This window comes from Vipera berus (genome assembly GCF_964194415.1).
Source record: "Vipera berus genome assembly, chromosome: 3".
NCBI classification, from domain to species: domain Eukaryota; kingdom Metazoa; phylum Chordata; class Lepidosauria; order Squamata; family Viperidae; genus Vipera; species Vipera berus.
Window position 1 is genome coordinate 35,558,601 of NC_138204.1, and position 23,396 is coordinate 35,581,996.

Consider the following 23,396-nt stretch of genomic DNA (forward strand, 5'->3'; position numbering starts at 1 on the left):
CCCCCATGTGCTCTCCCTCTTTTTTTCCAGAGCCATCTTCCTGTCTGGCTCTCCTTCAATAAACTGCAACCTTCTTTCTAAAGCAGTCTCTTCAGCTTGGACTGAACCATGATGAAGACTTTTCCTTCAGCACTCCAGGCTGGAGGAGAGATGTTATCGACATCCTATTTTGGATTCTGGAACTTATAGCAGTCTTGATTATGTATTTACCGTAGTTTCTGGCATATAAGACTACTTTTTAACCCATGAAAATCTTCTCAAAAGTCAGGGGTCATCTTATACGCCGGGTGCTGAAAATTTAGGGACAGGGCTGGCTGGAAAACCTGGAGCGGATCTCCCATTTAGTCTGCGCAGGGAAAGCAGGAACAATTGGAGAAGAAGCTGCAGTCTGTGATTTTTTACAGGCTGGGGTCTGGGCGTCTTTTCTTCTAAAGTTGAAGAGCAGCTGTAGTATATCCCAACTTGAAAGGCAGGTGGGGAAGGCAGCAGCAAAGAGCAGCAGCTTACCTCTAAGGACACATTTGACTCAGGAACTGGGCGGGCTGGCTGGAAAACCTGGAGCGGATCTCCCATTTGGTCTTTTTTTTTTTAAATTCCATTTATATCCTGCCCTTCTCCGAAGACTCAGGGTGGCTTACAATTTAAAGCACAAATCTATGTGCTTAGCAATAGCCTTCATTCTGTGTATATGCCTGTTTATTAGGGCTTTCACCCCCCCCCCCCAAGCAGCATTATTACAAAGTCAGCTTATTGCCCCCAACAATCTGGGTCCTCATTTTACCTACCTTGGAAGGATGGAAAGCTGAGTCAACCTTGAGCCTGGTGGGATGCGAACCTGCACTAATTGCAGGCAGCTTGTGTTACTTAAGGCTCTGCGCAGGGAAAGCTTTAGAGTGAATTAGGAAAAGTGAAAAAGTGAATTAGGAAAATAGGGAATGGTTGCTGGAATCAGGGGCTGCCACAAAGAAGAGGGAGTCAAGCTATTCTCCAAAGCACCTGAAAGCAGGACAAGAAGTAATGGATGGAAACTAATCAAGGAGAGAAGCAACCTAGAACTAAGGAGAAACTTCCTGACAGTTAGAACAATTAAGCAGTGGAACAACCTGCCTCCAGAAGTGGTGAATGCTCCAACACTGGAAGTTTTTAAGAAGAGACTGGACAGCCATTTGTCTGAAATGGTATAGGGTTTCCTGCCTTAGCAGGGGGTTGGACTAGATGACCTCCAAGGTCCCCTCCAACTAATACTACTTCTTCTTCTTCTTCTTCTTCTTCTTCTTCTTCTTCTTCTTCTTCTTCTTCTTCTTCTTCTTCTTCTTCTTCTTCTTCTTTTTCTTTTTCTTTTTCTTTTTCTTTTTCTTTTTCTTTTTCTTTTTCTTTTTCTTTTTCTTTTTCTTTTTCTTCTTCTTCTTCTTCTTCTTCTTCTTCTTCTTATTCTTATTATTATTATTATTATTATTATTATTTAATCCACTTGCACTGTTTTATGTTTACATGTTTGATGACAAACAGCCTTATGTTTATAAGTGACAGTTTTCCTACTAAGCACCTGCATGTCATAAGCATTTGAATTAAAATTACCATATTAAAATCAAATCTGATGTTTTTTAATTTTTATTTGGTGTGCGTTGGAAGAGGGGTAGTCTTATATGGCGAGTATAGCCCAAACCCTATAATTTAACAGGAAATGTAGGGGGGTCGTCTTATACGCCCAGTCGTCTTATACGCCAGAAAATACGGTATTACATTTATTTGCCACCCATCTCATTTTGAAGTGGCTCTGGGTGGCTTACAGCATAAAAATATTAATCAAGTATTAATGTTCCAATCCAATAAAATAATAATACAAACAAAAAAAATCATTGTCACAAGATGGAGAAGGAGGGAGTAGGGGAGAAGGTGGGATTAATTCTTAAACAACTACCTCAAGAAGAGCCCCCATAGCAATCTTGATGGGAAAGAAAAAAACTGAAGCTGAATAAGATAGAGTTGTTATTTGTATGTTGGGTGTCTTTGCTAATACTTGTGCTAAAACTCCTGGTCAGATTGGGCAAGTTACTGATGAAGCAGGAGGTGCCTGACTTGGGGATCCTTCTAGAAAAATGGCTCCTACTTGAAAAGCAAGTGGAGGCCATGGCTAGAAGGAAAAGATTTGCCTGGTTCTATCTGATTCTCCGGTTACAACTTTTTCTGGGGCAGGAGGACATGGCTACAGTAACTCTCACTCACCCTCATTACCTGCTGGTTGGTCAATTGCAGTGCACTTTACACGGGGTTGTCTTTAAAGACTACTTGGAGACTATGGCAGGTCCAGAAAATGGCAAGCTGTATATTTACTAGCTTTAGGTGTTGGAAGTATGTAATACATAATGGATTCTGTGGGCTCCACATTGGTTGGCAGTTGGTTTCTGGGTATAGTTTAAAATGCTGGTTAAAATCTCTTCATGACTTGGTGTTTGGGAAATTGCTGTTCAACCAGAACTTAAACGTCTCACTAGATCTTGTAAGGAGAAGCTTTTAATAGCCCTTCCAAGGGAGATCAAGCTAGCCCCTTTCCTGCTAATCTAGGAAAATATTGATATATAAGTTATAACTATCCCTTTGGTGGTTTGGCAGACTTCTACATTGGTCTCCCCATCTCTAAATCTCTATTTTCTGGTCCAGATAGATATATTTTCTCTTTTGTGCAGTTGGCTTCTATGCAAGTGAGCATAAGTGATCCAATATTGCATTTGACTTCAGTCTTCTGGTTTGATTCCATACATTCACACTAAGCAATCCACATTTGTGCAATTTGTATATTGAAATCCATTCCCTTGATTTTTCTTTTTAAAGCAAGCTGAAATTAGGAGCTTCTGCTCTGACTGACCAAACTCAGAAATGATCCCAGGAACAATAAAGGTCCCAAGACAGTTTCTTGCAAAGGTTTTCTTTATCAAAAGGCTTGCAAAGGCTAGCAGCAGACAAAACAAACATTTTTCAGCCACTTCCTTTTTTAATCTCCTGTGCTCTTTCTGTCTTTTTCAGCTATTATGCAAATTTCAGTTCCTGTTACTGATAATTATAATCCAAACTCAAAGGGAGGTTAGATTTCTCTTTCCCTTCACCCCTTACAAAGAATCTGGGTCTATAAATGTGTGTGCACATTGTATATGATTATTGTGCTGTTGGTTAATGCTATAGGAACACTGCGAACCAATCAATTTCTATATTGCAGCATTTGAATTTTAGAAGAAAGCTCTTTTCAAATCCAACCTGCAGGCAGTTTAAATGTGACTCATTTGTTTAATATTAAGATAATTAGGAAGTCAAAGTTTCATGCATTAAGTAATATTAGAAATGTTCAGCTATTTCTTAAAAGTAAACCTTCTAAGAGATTGGAGAGCAGATTCCCAGAATGTGAAAATGCCGGTTTATGCTCCATGCAGCATTTCCAAAAGAAATAAGAGGTTCTCCAAGAGCTTATTTTTAGTTTTCATGAATCATCACTATGTTTTTTGTTTTTCACGAATCATCACTTTTGTGAAAAAGAATGCTCCTATTCTTCTCACACTTCAGTCCAAACAATACAATTTCATTTGCAGAAAACAAACCCCTATTTTTAAATCAATTTGTTCACGCAGCTTAGGCTGCAGTGTGAAATTGCCCTTAGTCTAGTGCAGGGGTAGGCAACCTTGGCTCTTTTATGACTCGTGGACTTCAACTCCCAGAATTCCTGAGCCAGCATAGCTGGCTCAGGAATTCTGGGAGTTGAAGTCCACGAGTCATAAAAGAGCCAAGGTTGCCTACCCCTGGTCTAGTGTAATGGTTCAACACTGCATATCAGTTTCCCTAGATACATACTGATAGGGGACAATGGAAATTGTACTGTAATGTGCTTGGAGAATGTCAGGTTAGGGGAGACAGAGTGTTTCTGCTTACAAAATATCTTGGGATCAATTTAGACCACCCCAATAATTCAAATTCTGGGCAGTATATAAACAAGAACAATCACACCAGAGTTATTGTGAAATTTTCTGCAGGGGGTCAAAGTTAAGTCAAGATGGCAACTATGTAATCAAGGCCTTACCCATTTTAATATGTGTCATTTGTGAGATACATTAAAAAGGGGATGGAGCTTAGTGACATGGTTGCAACTGCCATCTTGACTTTTTTGACACCCAATCATTATTTTGAGAAAAGCTCAGTTCTGAAAATACTCAATTTGGGATGCCATTTAAAAAAAAACAAATGTCACAAGCATGTTGTAGACAAGAAGGCAAAGAATGTATGTTTAAAAGTCCCAAACATAAATTCATCCTATTGGACAATAAATTAAATTGGGCTATGTGGGATTTGTTTGTTGATAAATATATAATAAAAGAATTGCAGCCATAATCTGAGAGTTTGCAACATATTCATGCAAGGATTTCTAATATTCAGCGAATATTGCAAGTAGCAATGTAAACATACATTTGTATACTTTTTTTTGAGTGGACTATTACTAAAACAACATGACAAAAACACGGCTGTGCGTCGGGCTCATTTGTGTCCCCCATTCTGGCCAAACTTTACATAGAAGCCCTAAACCCCTTCACAGGAATTCCACCCGCTCACTGGTATAGGCAGGGCTTTTTTTCTCATAGAATGCTCAGAACGGAGTTCCGGCACCTTTTTTGGATGGAACCTTGTAGGGTAGGCAAGGCTGGTTGTATGACATGTGTGAGCTCCGGCACCTTTTTCTTTTACAAAAAAAGCACTGGGTATAGGTATGTGGACGATACTTGGATCAAGACCAAAACACAGGAATTGGAAGCATTCAACAAACATATCAACTTAGTGGACAGATACATCAAATTCATCCATGAAGATGTTAAGGAAAATAGTCTAGCCTTCCTGGACTGTGCTGTATAGATTAAGGAAGACAGAAACCTTAACATTGAAATTTACAGAAAACCCACTCACATGGATTAATATTTACATTTTGATTCACACCACCCACTGGAGCACAAAATGGGAGTTACCAGAACCCTACACCGCAGAGCTGAAGGCCTGCCTACCAGCAAAGAAGAAAAAAAAAGAAAAAAAATAAAGCACATCAGGGAAGCACCCAGAACATGTAGCTATCCCAAGTGGGCCTTCATCAAATCTCAAAAAAGACCTAGCAGGAGCTCCTCTGTAACAGACGAAGAAAGCAATAAACGAAGCAATGTAGTAATTCCATACGTTGCAGGAATATTGGAAAAGCTCAGGAGGATCTTCAACCAACGCAACATATGTGCACCTTTCAAACCCAAGAATACACTAAGGGAGAAGCTTGTCCACCCCAAGGATAAAGCACCCAGACACAAACTGAGCAAAGTGGTATATGCTGTACAATACAGTGAGCCATGTGCAAATGTGGACATTGGGGAAACAAATTCATAAATGCATGGCACAACATAGGAGAACAAACCCATCAGGACAAGAGTTAGCAGCCCATCTGCATTTAAAGGACAAAGGTCACTCTTTTGAAGACAGCAAAGTCCACATTTTGGACAGAGAGGACCACTGGTTTGAAAGAGGGATCAAAGAGGCCATCTATGTCAAAACTGAACTGCCCTCTCTCAACAGAGGGGGAGGGATCTGACATCATCTATCTCCATCATCTATTTCAACAGTTCCAAGAAGGCTCCACACCCATTTGCACTATTCAGGTGACCCTGGAGGCACAGATAAGCCTCCAGGTAGCTTTAACAACTTGCTAAAAGAATGCAAATGAACAGCTGTCTGCAGGAGTATAAATCTTTCCATTCCCAACTATCTGGTCAGAGCTGAAGAAGCTTCTTGGGTGAGAAGCGAAACATCTTCAAAGAGAAACAAGAAGGTCCAGTTGCCTTATGAAAAAGCATCTTTGGGATAATTGTGACCTGGATGACTGAGAATCTCCATAGACAGACTATTATTAAACTATTTCAAAGAGTGAGTTTGTGGCATATCATCAAATGAATTTTAAAACAGCAAGCACGTTAGCATTTCCAAATACAGAAAATATTGTATTTGTTGACTCAGCAGAAAGTCATCAATTAAAATACAAGAAAATAAACAAGAGAACTAGCAGCAGTGGTAGAAAGCTCCCCTTTTCCATCCTCCTCAGTGTTCAGCATGGAAGAAAATTTAATATACTCTTAATTCTCATATAATTCTGGCTTTAGTTGCTAATAGCACTGGTATGCATATCAAACAAAACTACTCATTAAGGATGCATGGACACTGACTTCTCTTAGTAGATCCTCTTTTTTAAATACTGTTCAGTGCATTTATAACAAAATCCCAAAATTTGGACATTTTTTTTCCAGTTTGAGCTTTTCATTGTTAGGTAAAACAAATGATTTTTATTTTACCAAGTAGCATTTTGATAATTTCCTAGCTACGAGCTAGATATTTCCAGTCTCTATTCAAAAATGTAAGGGGAACAGTCATGTCATCAGGAATCAGTTTAAATGATTCCTGCCCAAAGTCTTAATATATGTTATATGATTAAATATGTCCATTTCAATCACTATTACAAAACACATTTAATTTTAGTTGTATGTTTAATTTGAAGAATACCATATTACCAGCATGGAATTTATTAATCTGCCTATAAACTGACATTTTGGAATTAAAAACTGACATTTTTTAAATCTCTGTAAAAAGTATTTATGCAGATTGAAAACTTCTTCATTATGTCACTTAGCTGTATATAAAGAAATTTCACCCAGGGATGTAATATCTCTTCATACAAATTCCAAAGCCAAAGCTTTGTGAATTCACATTCACAATTCGTTCGACTAGTGTTTTTTAAATTCAAATTTTAAGAGGTCAAAGAGAATCTTTCCATAATTTTAAACATACTGTGGTCTATAACACCCACAGAATAAAATACAATAAAAAAATAGAATAGTCTTTTCACATTTTAAATTTACAAAACAAGTAGTTTCCCCTTTTCTCAAGTCACAATTAAGGAAGGGCTTTCCAAAATTCACCTGTTTCTTTTTGAGTCTTTCTGTATTGTTAAAGTTGCACTCAAGGTAGCTGCATAAAATTTCATTTTACAGAAATTAATCTTCTATATGAAAATTGTTTGGAATATAGTCCTCTCTTTGAAGCCATTATCTGTTTGAATGGCTGTCAGTTTCTGGGTGAAGATAACAATTCTCAATGGAAGCAAAGCTCTTGAAATTGTCCATCAACAGAAAATTTAGCAGGCACAGCTGACGTTATTCTTTCAGATAAAATTGCCACAGAGCAAAAGATCACCATATTTCTCTTACAAGCAAAGGACCTGATATTTTAAGAGAATCTTTGGATAGTATGATTTGATTGTTTTGTTGTTCAAGCCACTGCTTTCTGATGCACATTGCCTCGTCCTTCAAATCTGCATCTATCACTTGACACTTTTTGAATTCTAGAATTATGTCTATAATTCAGCATTAGCTTCATAGGTACTGTTTTCAATTACTGTGATGGTTTTTGTTTTCAGACTGTTCGTTCCTAGCCACTTAAAGTTACACAGGAGGTTTTCCTGGAATCTTTCATTAAATTTCATTTGAAGATTGTTCACATTTACTATATATTCAAAATGGGTTGCAAACATTAATATCACTTCTGGCAGGAAAGATTCCCCAAAATTTTATACAATCCTCTTTAAAAATATTGTTTGATATATTTTCCAGCACATTTATCAGCTGAATATTTTTTTGCCAATGTTCTTTTTTAAGAGCTATAGCTTGTTGAAATGCCTATGCTTCATTGCTTACAGTAGAAAGAGACCTCCTAATAATCATCTGCAACAGATGTGCATTGTGGTATTTTCCAACTGAAACTGTATTGCCCAATTGCAATACTGTGTAATAGAGCACATGGACTTCCTTTGCAATTACTGTGCTTAAATAATTGTATGTAGAGTTTTTTTGTTTTTGCCTTTTTTTTGTTTAATTTATTTATTGCCCCACTGCATTTTTAAGTTATCTAGCTCAGTCTTCTCCGGCATGCTATTTTGCAGATCTGTTCAAAAACCAGTTGAAATATTCTCAAGTAATCACATGGAGAACGTTTTTATACTAAAAAAATACTATGGTTTTAAAATTGCTCCTACAAATATAAATATTCAGGGAATTAAACCTATGATAAAGGGTAGAGGGAGGATTTCAGCAGGGAACTATTACTGCAGACTTCACAAGAATTATATGATTATGAAATCACGCTCACTAAAAATGCTGCTTCCTATTATATCACAAAGCTCAGTAGCTCATAGTCATGGATTTGTATTTTTGTCAATAGAGTGGATTTATATTCTAGACTGCAATAAGCATACAAAGTGAATTACTACATTCTTGGTTGTAAAAATAAAAGAAATATCTGATCGTTCTAAAGCAAAACAGGTAGGGTCTAACCATTCAGGCAGCCTTGCAAAAAAGCTTATCAGGAAGCTGAAGGTATCTGTGGAAGGAACTATGAAGTTGTGGCCAGAATGTGTGTGGGCGGCTGTAAGGGTGGAGCAAGTGGAGGAAGTGTCAAAGAGCAACCACCAGCCTCAGAGATAAAGAATTTCCTGTATTCACTTTCTTTTCACTCTGCATGTACATCTCCTAGAGCCAACAGACCCTGGTTGAAACCCTAGAGATGATGAAGTTACTGGCAGCATGAGGTGAGAGAGGAATTTACGGGAAAGGACAAGCAGGGGAGAAAAATATCAGTTTAAGGGAATCATTTCTTGGGAATATGAAGATGGGGAACAAAGCTGCAAAATATGGGGCAACCTCCCCCCCCCTCGCATAATATTCTCCCAAACCTCATATATCTGGAGCAAAGAATGAGTGAAGGGTCTCTTCTAATCAGTGAATATGCAACAGCCTCAAGGAGTACCCATTTTATGCAGGACAGTGGCTTTTGATTTTCCCCAAACAAGTTTGTTGGACCGAGTTGCATATTTCTCTCTCCCTTTGGCATTTTCAACATTTTCCAAGCACACCAAGCTAATTGGCATCTTCTGAACAAGGCTCTGTTGTGTCTGATTTAAATGGGGCTGGCCGTACCTGGGTTTTGTGTGTTGGATGATAGAAAGATGGTGAAGCTTTTAGTGATGATCAGTTTCCTTGAATGTTTTCTAGGCGCTTTCTTGGGGACATGGATTCATCGAGCTGCATTCTTTCTGTGCTTACTGGCCTTTCTTACCTAAGTTCAACAAATCCTTGCTAGCAGATCCCAGTCCTGGCCTGTTCAGCATGTCTGAGAAATCATAGTTTCTGCATGCTGCAGAAGCAAACAAGGCGGAGAATGGACAAGGCTACCCACAGCAATCAGGAAGTTAAGAAACATGTGCGCCTGCAAGATCGGTGAGTCAGTGCTACTCCAAATTTCATGCATAGACTCTGAGTTTCTAGTAGTAAGTTAAGCACTATGCTGGTTCTAATAGACAAAATTATGTTCTCCAACACTCTGCATAGCTTTGCTGAATTTGGCTACACTAGCTGGGATTCATAGGAATTGTAAATACAGAGCATAAAGCTGGGAATGCTGACTAAATAGATTAAAATGGATGCAGGTAGTCCTCAATTTATGACTGGTCACTTAGAAACCATTCAAAGTTACAATGGATCCAGAAAATGGGACTTACGATCGGTTTTGAACATCCATCTTCCCCCCCCTCTAGTTACATGACCACATTTTGGGCACTTGGCAACCAGCTTGCATTGATTTATGATGTTTTTGATAGAAACTGGCATTTACTTTTGGTTTCCATCAAAACCGGCCCTATAGTGAACAATCAGTTTGCTTAGCGATTGTAGTGTTCATTTTACAACCGAGTGCTCACTTAATGACTGCCGCAAAAAAGGTCATGTGTCCGATCTAGTCATATGGTGACCTGCTTTATGACTCATGACCTATGGCAAAAATTGTGAACTTAATTATATTTATAAGTTGAGAACTACCTGACCATTTAGGAAAGAAGGCTGTCATAGAGTTAATTCAAAGTGTACAAAGTTATACTAACAAACCAGATGCTTCACTATGGTTTGTTAAATAGGTCTCAATTAGCTAATTTCATACATACTACTAAGCATGCGAACTTCAGTGGCTAATTTACACATTGAATGTAAATTAACATATTAAAACCACAGTTTCCATAAGTAGCTTAATCAAGATCAAATGGCATTCAACAGTATGTGCTTCTATTTGTGGTGAGATACAGTTTTTTTTATTTTGCATTGTTTTAATCTAGCACTCTATTGGCATAACTTGGCTTGACATGGGCTCTTCAGGTCTGTGGTCCCAATACCTCTGTAGACAAAGTCCTGTGGACCTGCTGCTTATTTAAGTATAGCTTCAGTGCTGTGATTGACTTAGATTCTCTTCTTTCCATTGAAGTTGATGGTAATCTTCCATTGAATATTAGATGAATTATTGTTGATCATTAATGAACACAGTAATTGAAACTTCATTCCTGGCAACCAATCTGATTAGGTGGGGTAGCTAATCATTCTGAAGGAGATAATGCAACAAAGGCACAAATATCTGGGTGCTGATGACACCCAGTTCTACTGCCCCCACCATCTGTAAAGACACAGCTAAAACCCTTGAATACTAACTAATGTTAGGTTGAATGAGTGAGTAGAAGCTAAAATTACATCCAGATATTCTAGAAGTGAGAAGCTGTGTTGGTAAGGAGGAAATTGTTTGGCGAACAGAAGTGAAGCCTATTCTGGATAAGACTGTACTCCTCAGACATAGCAGCTTTAGGGTTTGAGAGTTTTCTTTGACTGCCCAACTATTACTGTATTGTATTTGCAGTTCAGAAGCATGTTAGCACAACTGTGGCTGATGTGCTACTGAGCCAGTTTGTGTGGTGGTTAAGGTGCTGGAGTAAAAACCAGGAGACTCTGAGTCATAGTTCTGCTTTAGGAGAGCTGGCTGGTGACTTTGGGCTAGTCACTCTTTCTCAGCCCAACCCACTTCACATGCCTGTTGTGTGGAAAATAGGAGGAGGAAGGAATATTATGTATGTTCACCACCTTGAGTTTCTTATAAAATGTAATAAAGGAAATAATTTTAAAAATCTAAAAAATAATTAAAAAATAAAATATAACTCCTGAGCAGAACTGTTAGTAGTTAGCCATGTCTTAGCTACTTAATTACTCTAACAGTTTCTACAGGGGGCTTCCTGGAAAATTGTCCAGAAATTGCAGCTGGTGAAATATATACTATTGTATTGTTAACTATAGGAATTATAAGATGTCTGTACTGAAAAATTGTTACTGTTAACAGTTAAAACATTAATCACCTTAAGGGCTGTCATGATGAACGGGGCTAGTTATTTCAATCAGCAGCAGAGGTCTTTTCAAAATGCGCCTGCTGCCACAAGCTCTGTCTGATAGATGAGAGAAGACCTTCTCTTGCATGGCTCCTATCTGTGCAAAGCCCTCCCCATAGTGGTGCATTTAACTTCTTACTCTTTCAGTGTTTAGAAAATGTCAAAACTCCAAGAAAATGTCAAAACTGTATCTTTTTGTTTAAACTAGTTTTTTCTATCCTATGCTAATATATGGCCACCCGTGCAGACATTCTAGGTTTGAGGGAACAAGAAACCCTTGGAGGTTTTAATGATTTACTAGACTACACTTGTAGGGACATGGTGGCTCAGTGGGTTAGGACGCTGAGCTTGTCGATCAGAAGGTCGGCAGTTTGGCGGGTCGAATCCCGAGTGCTGCGTAACAGAGTGAGCGCCTGTTACTCGTCCCAGCTTCTGCCAACCTAGCAGTTCAAAAGCACGTAAAAAAATGCAAGTAGAAAAATAGGGACCACTACGGTGGGATGGTAACAGCGTTCCGTGCGCCTTTGGTGTCTAGTCATGCTGGCCACATGACCACGGAGATGTCCTCGGACAAGCGCTGGCTCTTCGGCTTTGAAACAGAGATGAGCACCGGCCCCTAGAGTCGGAAACAACTAGCACGCATGTGCAGGGGAACCTTTACCTTTACCTTTAGACTACACTTGGTTGTTGCAATTCTCCCCGCTACTGTCCAGCTACTGTGAACTCTTTAATCTCCTTGACCATTTTTGTATAGTTGCCAGATGCACCAGATACTTGACTGGCACTGACTGAGGTTGTTCTGACATACTGACATACTTGCTGAGAAACTCTGTCCCTCTCCTGGGGGATTCCAAAGGAATAATATTCTTGCTTAGGATCATTGCAATATTGCTGAAGCAGCAACATGACAAAGGTAGAATTTTTCTTTAATCTCTGAGGGTAGATGAATGAGTTAGATTCCAGGTTTTGTTGTTCAGAAGAAAGAGTCTTTTGTAGTGGAGATTCAACAAGATAAGAGATATCAAAGGAATCAAAGACATCTTAAGATGCCTTAAGGTAGTTGCATTTCCCAGAATTGGCACAGAAAGGCCAGAAGATGGAGTCCAAAACAAACAATTCCTGCAAATATAATTTATTTGAAGGCCAGACAACTCATATAGTTTCCGCATAAACATAAAGTGGGCAATAGTGAAGCCATTGCATCAATTTGAAATAACCAGGCCAGGATTAAGCCACTGCAGTATGAGATGCTGAGCATGCAAATCAGAAGCTTGCTGCAAATATGTTCTGCAGACAGACTTAGAGTGGCTCTTCTGGCAAAGCATTAAAGCCAGCCAAAACAGAGGTCCAATGGTGGCAATTGGAGTTTGCTTTCCAATTGATAGTGATGTGGGATGGGAAGGGAAGAGATGGCAGGTTTTCTGCCAACTGTTGCTCTGAAACTACCTGACATTACAGGGTATGCAGGCAGCAACCCTAAACTGCCCCATTGTTGAGTCATAGTAAGTGATGTGGGAGCAGTGCTTCTTATACTGACATACTTTCCTCCTGTCTTAGGAGGAAAGTAAATGGATGTGGTTTATAGAGATAGGGCTGAATATTGATTCAGGTCAAATTATTCTGATAACAACTCCTCTTATTTATTGGTAAAAATACATCTCTACTCATTCAGAAAATAACTACTTGCCATATTTTTGTGATATTCAGCATGACAACCTCATTTTGTCAGTAGAGACACTCTGTTGCTATAGCATAGGCTGCTTTCTTTAGTTTAATGGTTTGTAACTTCAGGCTTCTTTGTCTTGCAGAAGGGGTTCCAGTGTGTCACTGGTGTTGGACATGAGTTCTCTGAGCAACACTGAACCCATTGTGCAAATTTCCACTCCTAGAGATGTCACAGTGCAGTTTTTGAACACTGCCAGTCATGTCCTAACACAGAAGATGCTACAGCAATGGAGCTGCAATCTGGAAGAGCTTCAAGAGGAGTTTGCGGTGAGATTCTCAAAACTGCCTACCAACTGCCTGATTTGATTCCAGGTCAAACACCTCTAATACCTTAGTTCCCTCCATCATGTATTGCATGTAGGGCAGATAAGAGTTTCCCCTGCAGGAATGCTCATTATATCAAAAACCAATTACCACTTAATAACTAATTACCAATTACCACTTAGTAAGTAAGTAATATAAAGCAAAGTGCCTTTAAGCCAAGGGAATTGTAGGAAAAGGAAATACTGGATTGAACTGCAATGGATATAAAAAGTAAAATATTAAAAAAATCACAGAAGAGAATCAGCTGCTTAAGGTTTCTTCGTCCCAGTACACAGTAAACATCACTATCTAGCTATGCTAAGCTGAGAATCTGAATGGGCTTTTTTGGGTCCCTGCCTACTTTTTCCAGTGGAACTCCGGCATGCCATTCAGACACCAAGTTTGACTTTGAATATCACTATCCTGATTCAGACTGATGCTGAATTAGTATAGGATCCAGCTGGTCATGGTTCTTAGTTAGCAGCATCTGAGCAGAGTAGTAATTCTAAGTTATACTTTTCCCCCCATCTTTTTCTGCTGAGCTCGCCTTGCTGGGAAGGTAGGATTGGGAAATTGCCTACTTGAAATGATAAAAGGCACTGATGATATTTTTCCAACTCTCTGAGTACTACTCAAAAAGGAAAGCAATACAGCAATTCCTCTTCTCCTTAATAGAAAATCCCCTCAAACTTCATCAATCCAGAAGAACTCAACATTCCTGGTCGAGCAGCAAAGGATAGATACAAATCCATCCTACCAAGTATGTTTACTTTGTAATTGTCTTTGAACAGCAAAAAATTGGGATTGGGAAAGGAAAACAAAAGAGTTTTGGCTCCAGATTTATATTGCATAACATACCGCAGAGCTTGCCTTCTGCAACATTGGCAGACCCTTGTTTTCAGTAGGATCTCCTGTCAAGTCTCTTGAGGATGCATGACTCAAAGTCTGAAGTTGTCATTAATATCAGCAGGGAACACAGCTGACAGCTGATGTTTTTATGACCAGGTGATAAAATTCCTATTTTAGCTTTCAGAAAATAGTTTTCAGTCCACTGAGTAAAATGACACAAAGCATATCTTCAGCGGGATAGGCATTTGGAGATCCCTGAGGGGGTCAATATATCATACTGGGTGGGAAGTCTGGAATGTTAGTCCAAACACTTCTGGAGCATGCTCAGTTGGACAATTGATTGTAGAGTACTGAACTGGAGAAACCTGCCACACATGGAACATCACTGTAGAACATGAAATAGTTACAAAGGGTACTTCTGGATGGAGGACTCCTAGAGCTACCAGTTAAGTTAATTAAGTTAATTTCCATTCCTTGGGTATGAAATATCAAAGAAATGTTGGGGAAACATAGAGAGATTTTAAGGAATAAAAGACAATATATTCAAGAGCTCCAGTAGAATTTCATGAATGAGAGAATGATTGTGCAATAAACATTTCATTGGAAATTGGAAGCACAATTTCTTTCTAGTGGGATATCTCAATGAAAAGAAAAGGAAAGAAAAGGTTAATCCCATCTAGGATGCCTTGAATTTTTCATTAGAATGGTAAAAATTGAAATATAGGTATAATAAAGCAATACCTTTCATATTCAAATATTTTTGAACTTTGTGGGCTACTTTTGACCATGTTGTAGCTTCTTCCCTTTCAGTTACAGGGAATCAAAAATTATTTATTGTTCCGAGAAGCATTGAAACTGTTATAAATTGTGGAAAAGCTGATCCATTCCAGAAATTTTGAACTTGTGCTCCCATTGTCTCCAGGCTTACCTGGGTGGAAATTATGTGAAGTAAAACCCAAGATACCTAGCAAGTTGGGGAAGGCTGCTTTTAAAGCTGTGGTGTGATAAAATGCAAAATGTCCTCCACGTACATAAGAATTTCTTGATGATGCTACCACCCTTGCACAAGACTGTAAAGAATATAATTTATTGCTAAATAAGATGAATAAAAATTTGTTGTGGGATGTATATTGCTCCAGGTTTAGGAGAAATAAAATAATATAACTATAAAAGCTCAAGGCATCAGGGAAAAAAACTATTGGTTCAGCTAGGCATTTAACTAGTGGACTTTTTGTTTTTGTCATCCTTGTTTTAAAATCTCTTTTATACTCCTATTTTGAGATTATAGCTGTACATTTATAATGAAAAGTGGGTGAAATAAGGGCCCAAAACCAAAATGACAGGAAGCCAGGAAGGTTTCAAAACCACTTTTCTGTGAAATAGTTTCGCCCAACTGATAGTAAATGCTATATTAAGCCCTTAGTTATCTCACCAAACTAAAATATTCCTCTAGATCCCCAGAGTCGTGTCTGTCTCAGGAGAGTCAACAGCCAAGAAGAGGAGTCTTACATAAATGCAAATTACATCCGGGTGAGCCAGTGAATTATCTAGAGGTGAGAATAACAAAGATGTGGTTCCAGTGTCTCTTGTTCACAGTTGTTATTTCTCTCACGTTGTCCAGGGTTATGCTAGCCAGAAGAAGGCCTATATAGCCACACAGGGGCCCATGCTAAATACAGTCAATGACTTCTGGACAATGGTGTGGCAAGAAGAAACTCCACTCATAATTATGCTCACCAAACTCAAAGAAAAGAAAGAGGTATTGTTGTATTGATGTATATCAATTTTGATTAACAAGAGGTTTCAAAGTTTCCAGTGTTTGTCCTGGGTTCTGTGTCCTTCAGAAGAGATTTCTGGAGATCAGTGCCATTGCTATAGTATAACATCTGTACACAGTCATTTGCAAGTTAGCAAAATATTCAGAAGCCTAATAAAGGACAGCCACCTATAGCCATAGTAATATTGTGGCATACTGTGGCTATTCTAGAGGAACAGATAATGCTATTAGATTTTCTGCAAGATTTCAGTTCAAGATTTGTGACATTCTGGATTATTTTCTTCCCATGAAGTAACAAGGCTATCTTTACTTTTTAAAAACAAAATTAAATGAATTGAATGAAATGCTTATACACTATCTTTTAACTCAGAGATCCTGAAACTCCAGTCCAGGTCAAATTTGCCTCATTGAGTCTTCTGTCTTGTGAGCTTACAAAGCAGTCCTTCTGACCCTCTAAAGCTCCACTCTTTGCAAACCCTCACAGATAAGCTGCCATTTCAAAGTCTTAGCCACATTTTGAAGCTGCTTTCCCACTGTTTTTCTCTTTTCCCAGTGCTTTGCTATCTCTTAGTTTTCAGCTAATGACATCTAGGGATACAAAGCACTCTGGACATTCTATAGTGGTTTTCCTTGACAGCTTGAAGATACCTCTGGATGAAGTTTTGAAAGGTGTTGGGTGAGATTGCGGGAAGGAGTTTTGGTATCCCCTACTGATGTGCAGGAAGGTTGCTTATTGTTAAACCTATTGCTTATTGCTTAACTTATTGCTAAACAAGGGCCCTGCGTGTGCCCTTGTTTAGAAATAAAAACAACAAAGGAGTTTATCATCTGGCAAATGTGCAGAACTTGTGGCCTTATTATTTCTGGAAGCTTTGTTAGCCAGCACAAATCCCTCCAGACCTAATGAATATAAATGCGGTGGCAAGGGAGTATTAATAGCTACATCTCAAGTGTATTTTGTAACTGTTACGATTTTCCTAAGCCTTTTCTTTCCATAAGAAAGCTTTAGAAAATGCATTGAAAACTCACAAGTAGGATTCCTGATCCTTAGCAAGCTTGCTATTGTTTGCTTTGTAGAACCACTCCTGCAGCCCATTTACTATGGGGGAATAGATCAGTGAATGTTGGTTCTAATTTCCTCTTTTCTTTGGGGATTTAGAGTCAGCCACTTGGTTGATACATTTATGAATGAGGATCCCTGCCTTTATAATTTCAGAAATGTATCTGTTACTGGCCTGAAGGAGAAGCATCCTATGGATCATTTAGAATTCAAATCCAAGACATTTGGGAATGTGATGACTACACCATTCGTAGCTTTTCTCTGCAGGTATTAATTTCTTATTTATGAAGGCAAGAGCTCTGGCAAAATCATTTTTCTGTACAGTTCACCCTTCCCTCCAAATCTCTATGCAAGTACTGTCAAAACCTGCTCCTTAAGTTAAACTGCTATACATTTTCTTTTTCTTAAGAAGCCATTTATTTTTCATGATTTTTCATGATTGTTGCTTTGGGCTTTGTTACTTTTATTATATTTTTTTCTAGTTTAAAAATACTGTTCAATTGGGATTTCTATTATTCTTGTAACAAAGTGGGATTTTATGTGTCTGTGTAACCTATAAAGTCTATACCAAAATAAAGCAGTACAGACTTTACTTGTTTACTATTTCAGCTAATCAGCCACATTTTCCAGAAAAATTAATCTCCTGTCTACTGAAAATGGCTAGTTCTCATTTGATGGCTCTTTTTTAAAAATGTTTTTATAGATTTTATTTTTCTAATTTTCTCCATGCCTGGATGTTTTTCAACCAGGTTCCCTTTGGCTCCTTTCTGTATGCAGATGTTACCATTTTGGCTGTATAAAAAATTCCTTAGCGTATATGAATTGGCCTGGCCACAAAATATTGCAATCTGAATTATTTCTGTTTAATTTCCTACTTGTAGACAGAACATTCCCTTTCATTTAACCTCTCATTTAATTTTCATTCCACCTATAATTATCAATGACCATTTCATTTGGTATTTCATTGTCTCACTTAGTTGTCATGAGGCTGCTGTGAGGAAGGGAGTTATTTTTCCCTCAGGACTTTTGTCTCCTTAAAGATGTTTGTATAGCTGTAAGTTTTGGAATTCCAATAAGTACCCTGATACTTTCTGTCTTGGACAGATGCAGCCACATTTATGTGCATATTTGAAAGAGCAAAAGTAATGCTATCTTCTATTTCATCATGATTCTTAGTTCAGAGATGAATGTCGCACTGTGAAACACATTGTCTTCTCATCCTGGCCAGACCAGAGGACACCAGAATCAGCCAAGATGCTCTTGCATTTGATTCTTGAAGTGGATAAAATTCTGAAGGCTGCCCAAAACAAAGGACCAGTTGTTGTGCACTGTAGGTGAGAAATTCTTCTTGTAGCTCCAGTATTGGACGATGCCCAAGGATGCTGGTTTTGAAGATATATCTGAAATCTCCATTCTAAAATGATGTAGCTGCAGATCTAGCAAACACGTCTCTCTGTAAAATTCTGTACTTATAGACAGTGGTGAAACTGGCAAAATGTATTTTCCAGAAGCCTCTAGGTTTTGGTGTATAAGAGATGGAATTCAGCAAACCTACTTAATTGGAAGGGGATAGACAGATATATTTCTGCAACTTTCTCTCTCATAGCCCCAAAGATGCAATATGACTTGAAATTGTTGTTCTATTTAGTGCCGGCATTGGGCGGACAGGCTGCTTTATTGCTACTCAGATTGGATGCCAGCAACTAAAGGACAAAGGAGAAGTAGATATTTTGGGGATTGTCTGTCAGCTACGTATAGACAGGTATGGATGAAGTGTGGTATATAGTTCTGAGACTATTTTATGAAAAACTGAAGTGGTCTCTAGTGGCCCTCTGTTGTGGCCATCTAGCTTATCTTTTTGTTTTGTTCATATAGTATCCACTTAACAATATTCTCTAACCAAGTCGAATGTTTTGACTATCATGCTATAGTAAAGCTATGGTGTTTCCCAATGCTGATAATTTGATATGAAAGTAATTAAATTAGTTGGTTTAGTATTCGAGCAAAATCACAGCAATCATTAATGCTTTAGTAACAAGACAGTTTATGGTGAGATATGTATCCCAGGTATGTTTGTAGGAAGCATAATAGGGATGGCACCTGTTCACTAAATACACAGAAGTAAGCTTGATCCCTAAACAAATCAGATCCCACTTTGTGTACCTCAACTTAAGATCTGTATTTGTCTCATTCTGCATCGGTCACCACATACACAGAGGCACCAACCAAATTATACTCAGTAATAAATTGATTTCTGTATTGTTACAATAGATTTAATCTCCAATTCTATATAGTCTTGTGATAAATCAAGTAACCTACCAAACCCCGTTACAGTTATTTCAATGTAACACTTGTGGTAAAGTGTTATACCCAGATTGCTGTACCTTTAAATGTGATAAAAGCATGTATGACAATGTAAGTACATTATTAGTGCTACTTGTAGTGTGCTTCCAGACATCATGGAGCAAAATGTACTATGCAGTGCCAAGAGAAATATATGCAAATCTTTGTTGTTGTTGTTAGCTGCGAAGTCGTGTCCGACCCATCGCGACCCTATGGACAACATTCCTCCAGGCCTTCCTGTCCTCTACCATCTTCTGGAGTCCATTTAAGCTCACGCCTACTGCTTCAGTGACTCCATCCAGCCACCTCATTCTCTGTCGTCCCCTTCTTCTATTGCCCTCGATCTTTCCCAGCATTAGGCTCTTCTCCAGTGAGTCCTTCCTTCTCATTAGGTGGCCAAAGTACTTGAGTTTTAGCTTCAGGATCTGGCCTTCTAAAGAGCAGTCAGGGTTGATCTCCTCTAGGACTGACCGGTTTGATCGCCTTGCAGTCCAAGGGACTCGCAGGAGTCTTCTCCAGCACCACAGTTCAAAGGCCTCAATTCTTTGGCGCTCAGCCTTTCTTATGGTCCAACTTTCACTGCCATACATTGCAAATGCAAATCTTTACATATCTTTAATTCTACATTGGGACATGGCTATAGGTTAAGAACCCAGCCAGACATTCAAGTGTTAATTAAAAGGTTTGTGTTATTTATCAACTTCAGTATCTAAGTAAATGTTGTCTATGGCATGAATAAAATACATGCAAGAAACAACAGAAAATAAACTACAACATCTATAAACAGTATATGAGCAATATGACTTTACAAGCAATATGGCGAATATCGGGTAAGATTTTTTTAAGATAGTTCCCAATGCCTTATATATAATACAAATGGATCATGTCAACTCTTTAGTTTGCTCTTCCAGGGATTATTAAAAGCTATATCTAAGTGACACTCATAGTCATATTAATAAGCTTTGAATGAAAGATGATTTTGACCTGATAAAAATTCTCAACAATTAATTTAAAGACTCTTACCAGTATTTACTAATGCTATTTTAGTTTTAAAGGTCTTCATAGTTTTCAGTCTTTATTAATTAACCTGTAGATATTACATTTTACAATTTTTTGAACAGGCATTTGCAATTGAATTGTTTTGCAAAGTATATGTAATTCTCTGCCTACCGGTACTTTGTAAGCTGTTCTGCTATGGTCTGCAAAGATTGTAAATGATCTAAGATTCCCACTGTTTGCAAAACAAATGTATTGTTCTTCCCAGTGCCTGTACATTTAGATAGATTTTTTTGCATTGCAGAGGTGGAATGATACAAACCAGTGAACAGTACCAGTTTGTCCATCATACACTTGCTATGTATGCCTCACAGCTTCCCGAGTTCACAGACAACTAATCCATCATGCTGTGATAGCAAGAGGAACTGTTTATATCTTGACACTTTGCTTGGAGAGCCTTTTTCTGATAGCAAGATAATGAAGTATTTATATTTCAATCACTTGAAATACATAGCTCAAACAAGAACTGTTTGGTTGTTGGTTTTATATAAAAGGAATTTAGGTGGATGTAGAATTTTAATTTCATTTTTTAATGTTTTGAACTTCCTGTGTAAGTTTTGTAAACATAGGTAATATTCATTTCAAATCCATTAAAAATACTGTTGTGTTAAATACACACACACACACACACTCAGCTGTACATCTCAATCCTGGACTGACCAGGTCATGTTGTCAAGATCTTTTCCCAGTGTCTGGAGGCTGTGAAAATTCTGGATGAGAAGCAAAAGGCTCAGCTTGATCCTGACAATGATGAGTGGTTATGGGTTTGGGTCCTTGAGACAGTGACATGAATCTTTAGTCATGAGTAAGCTTGGACTTTTCCATTCAGAACTGATACACAATATGGAGGTATTTTTAGATTCACATCTCCTACTGAAGGAGCAGGTAGCAGTTATGGCTAAAAAGGCCTTTGCACAAATCTATCTTGTGTGCCAATTATAATCCTACCTGAACCAGATGGTCATTCAGATAGTCACTCTGTCATCTCACATGACTCTTGTAATGCAGTCTACATAGGGCTGCCCTTGAAAAACACTCAGAAATTGCAACTGGTCCAGAATGCACCACTATGAGCAATTATGGATGTGTCACATGATGACTGTGATATCATATCACAATTCACGGTGTTGGTTATCCTATAAGTCTATTAAAAAGTGTTATGTAATGAAATTAAGAAATATGGTTTCTTGGTCACAGCACCTGCTCTCTGGAACAACATTTCCCCTGAGACTTGTTTGGCCCTCACCCCGTCTGAGTTCAAAGAAACCCTTAAAATCTGATTCTTTTCCAAGGCCTTGGGTTAGACTGGATTGTAGGACTTGTGGTTTTATTATTTTATAATGAACCATCTTCCTTTCTTCAGATGTTTGTGATTTTATTTATTTTTTATAATATTTCATTAATACATGCTGTCCAGAGTCGCTATGAAGTTAGGAAGCCTCATAAATTGAATTAATTAGTTTGTATTCAGTCATGACATACAGCCTGATTTAAACAAGGTATTTTAAATGAGAAAGTGAGTCTTCCAGACAGAGACGATCACATTTAAAAATATGTAACTTACAAAATATTCAATCAGTCTGTAAGCATTAACACACAATAGGTTAGCTTGAGTGTATTGGCTTGCTAGTGTTATGTTCAAATGGATGAATATATAAAATAAACATATTTTATATACCTAGGATATAAAATGGAAAATATACTGTAATATATTTTTCCACTCAGAGTTTTGTATAAATTAGATGCTCTGTAACTAACTACATAGGGCTAAAATACATAGGAAGTTACCTTAAGATAAGCAAATCTACTAGTCTACTTTGCTCAGCATTGGTGATATTATCTCAAATGTGGATACCAACTTTCCCAGCCATATTTTCAGGTGTCTGATAAAATCCACAATAACATATTACAGGTCATATTGTCATGTGGATGTCGCAGATTACAGTACTGTATATAGTCTGTGTCATTTGCACAGCAATATCATATGTGAATAATACCACTCACACTTATTGTCAAGCCTAGCTATATCTGGAAGGCTTATGTTCTACCTCTGTTCTATGTTCTACCTCTGAATTGCAGTTTTATTATGTTTTCTCTCACTGAAGAAAAAAGGAAACCATGTTTGCTAAAAGAACAAAGTTGTGCTGTATCCTTCCTAATCTTTTCCCACCAAGGCTAGTGATCTCCTTATAATAAATATTTTGCATGCATGATTCTTTAACATTCCAGTTTAAAGCATAAAAATGTAGTCACTGACTTCTCTTTATTTCTACTCTGATCTTTATTTGAAGAAAGTACTAAGGAAATTATCCTCTAACCTCATCAAACTGGAGAGTAATCAGAAAAGACATCTCAATTAATTGTGATTGAAATACTTCCTTACCATTTTTGCATGTGTTTTCCTGAAGCTTATCTTAAAATGAAGCTGTGTGTTTTCAACAGTAAGAATTCATATGCCTTTGGAAATGTATTTTTAATCTTATTTTTGAATTTAGGAGCAGTTATACAGTACAAAACAGTGGTTATCTCATGCTAATCATGCATAAAATAGGCCGCCCTATTTAGAGTGGTCCGCTCCCTTTTAAATCAAGAGACGTGAGAAGACCCCCTACATGGACGGGCTGAGGAATTTAGTAAGTATCTGGTGGACAAAATTGCTCAGATTCGGGCTGGTCTGGACTCTGACTGGGCAGTATCTGACGAGAGGAAAACGATGAATTTGGCCGAGAACATTTGGGAAGAGTTCGATCCTGTGACGGATGAAGTGGACAAGATCATGGGGAAACTAAGTGCCGCCACATGTTTGTTGGACCCGTGTCCCTCCTGGCTAGTCTATGCATCTCGGGAGGTTACACGAAGCTGGCTCCTAGCAGTTATCAATGCCTCACTGAGTGAGGGGTACTTCCCTGCCGCCTTGAAAGAGGCAGTGGTAAGGTCCCTCCTCAAGAAACCGGCATTGGATCCAGCTACTT

At 38.2% G+C, this 23,396-nt stretch overlaps 1 protein-coding gene across 1 annotated transcript; it reads left to right on the top strand.

Moving 5' to 3' along the window:
• The first annotated feature begins 9,204 nt into the window (after positions 1 to 9,204).
• On the top strand, positions 9,205 to 21,717 carry PTPN7 (protein tyrosine phosphatase non-receptor type 7). The gene is made up of 9 exons (XM_081325969.1): positions 9,205 to 9,335; positions 13,120 to 13,303; positions 14,015 to 14,099; positions 15,642 to 15,718; positions 15,810 to 15,947; positions 17,182 to 17,292; positions 18,202 to 18,359; positions 18,674 to 18,787; positions 20,669 to 21,717. Exons 1-9 carry the CDS (start codon positions 9,250 to 9,252, stop codon positions 20,760 to 20,762), a joined length of 1,047 nt encoding a protein of 348 aa, XP_081182095.1. The 5' UTR covers positions 9,205 to 9,249; the 3' UTR covers positions 20,763 to 21,717.
• Positions 21,718 to 23,396: the final 1,679 nt, after the last annotated feature.

Bases quoted from the DNA above. Each gene is read 5' to 3' on its own strand.
- PTPN7 (XM_081325969.1), top strand. From the start codon at position 9,250: ATGCTGCAGAAGCAAACAAGGCGGAGAATGGACAAGGCTACCCACAGC. The intron at 14,100-15,641 runs GTATGTTTACTT...ATATTCCTCTAG, and splicing joins ATACAAATCCATCCTACCAA to ATCCCCAGAGTCGTGTCTGT. The intron at 15,948-17,181 runs GTATTGTTGTAT...TTATAATTTCAG, and splicing joins AACTCAAAGAAAAGAAAGAG to AAATGTATCTGTTACTGGCC.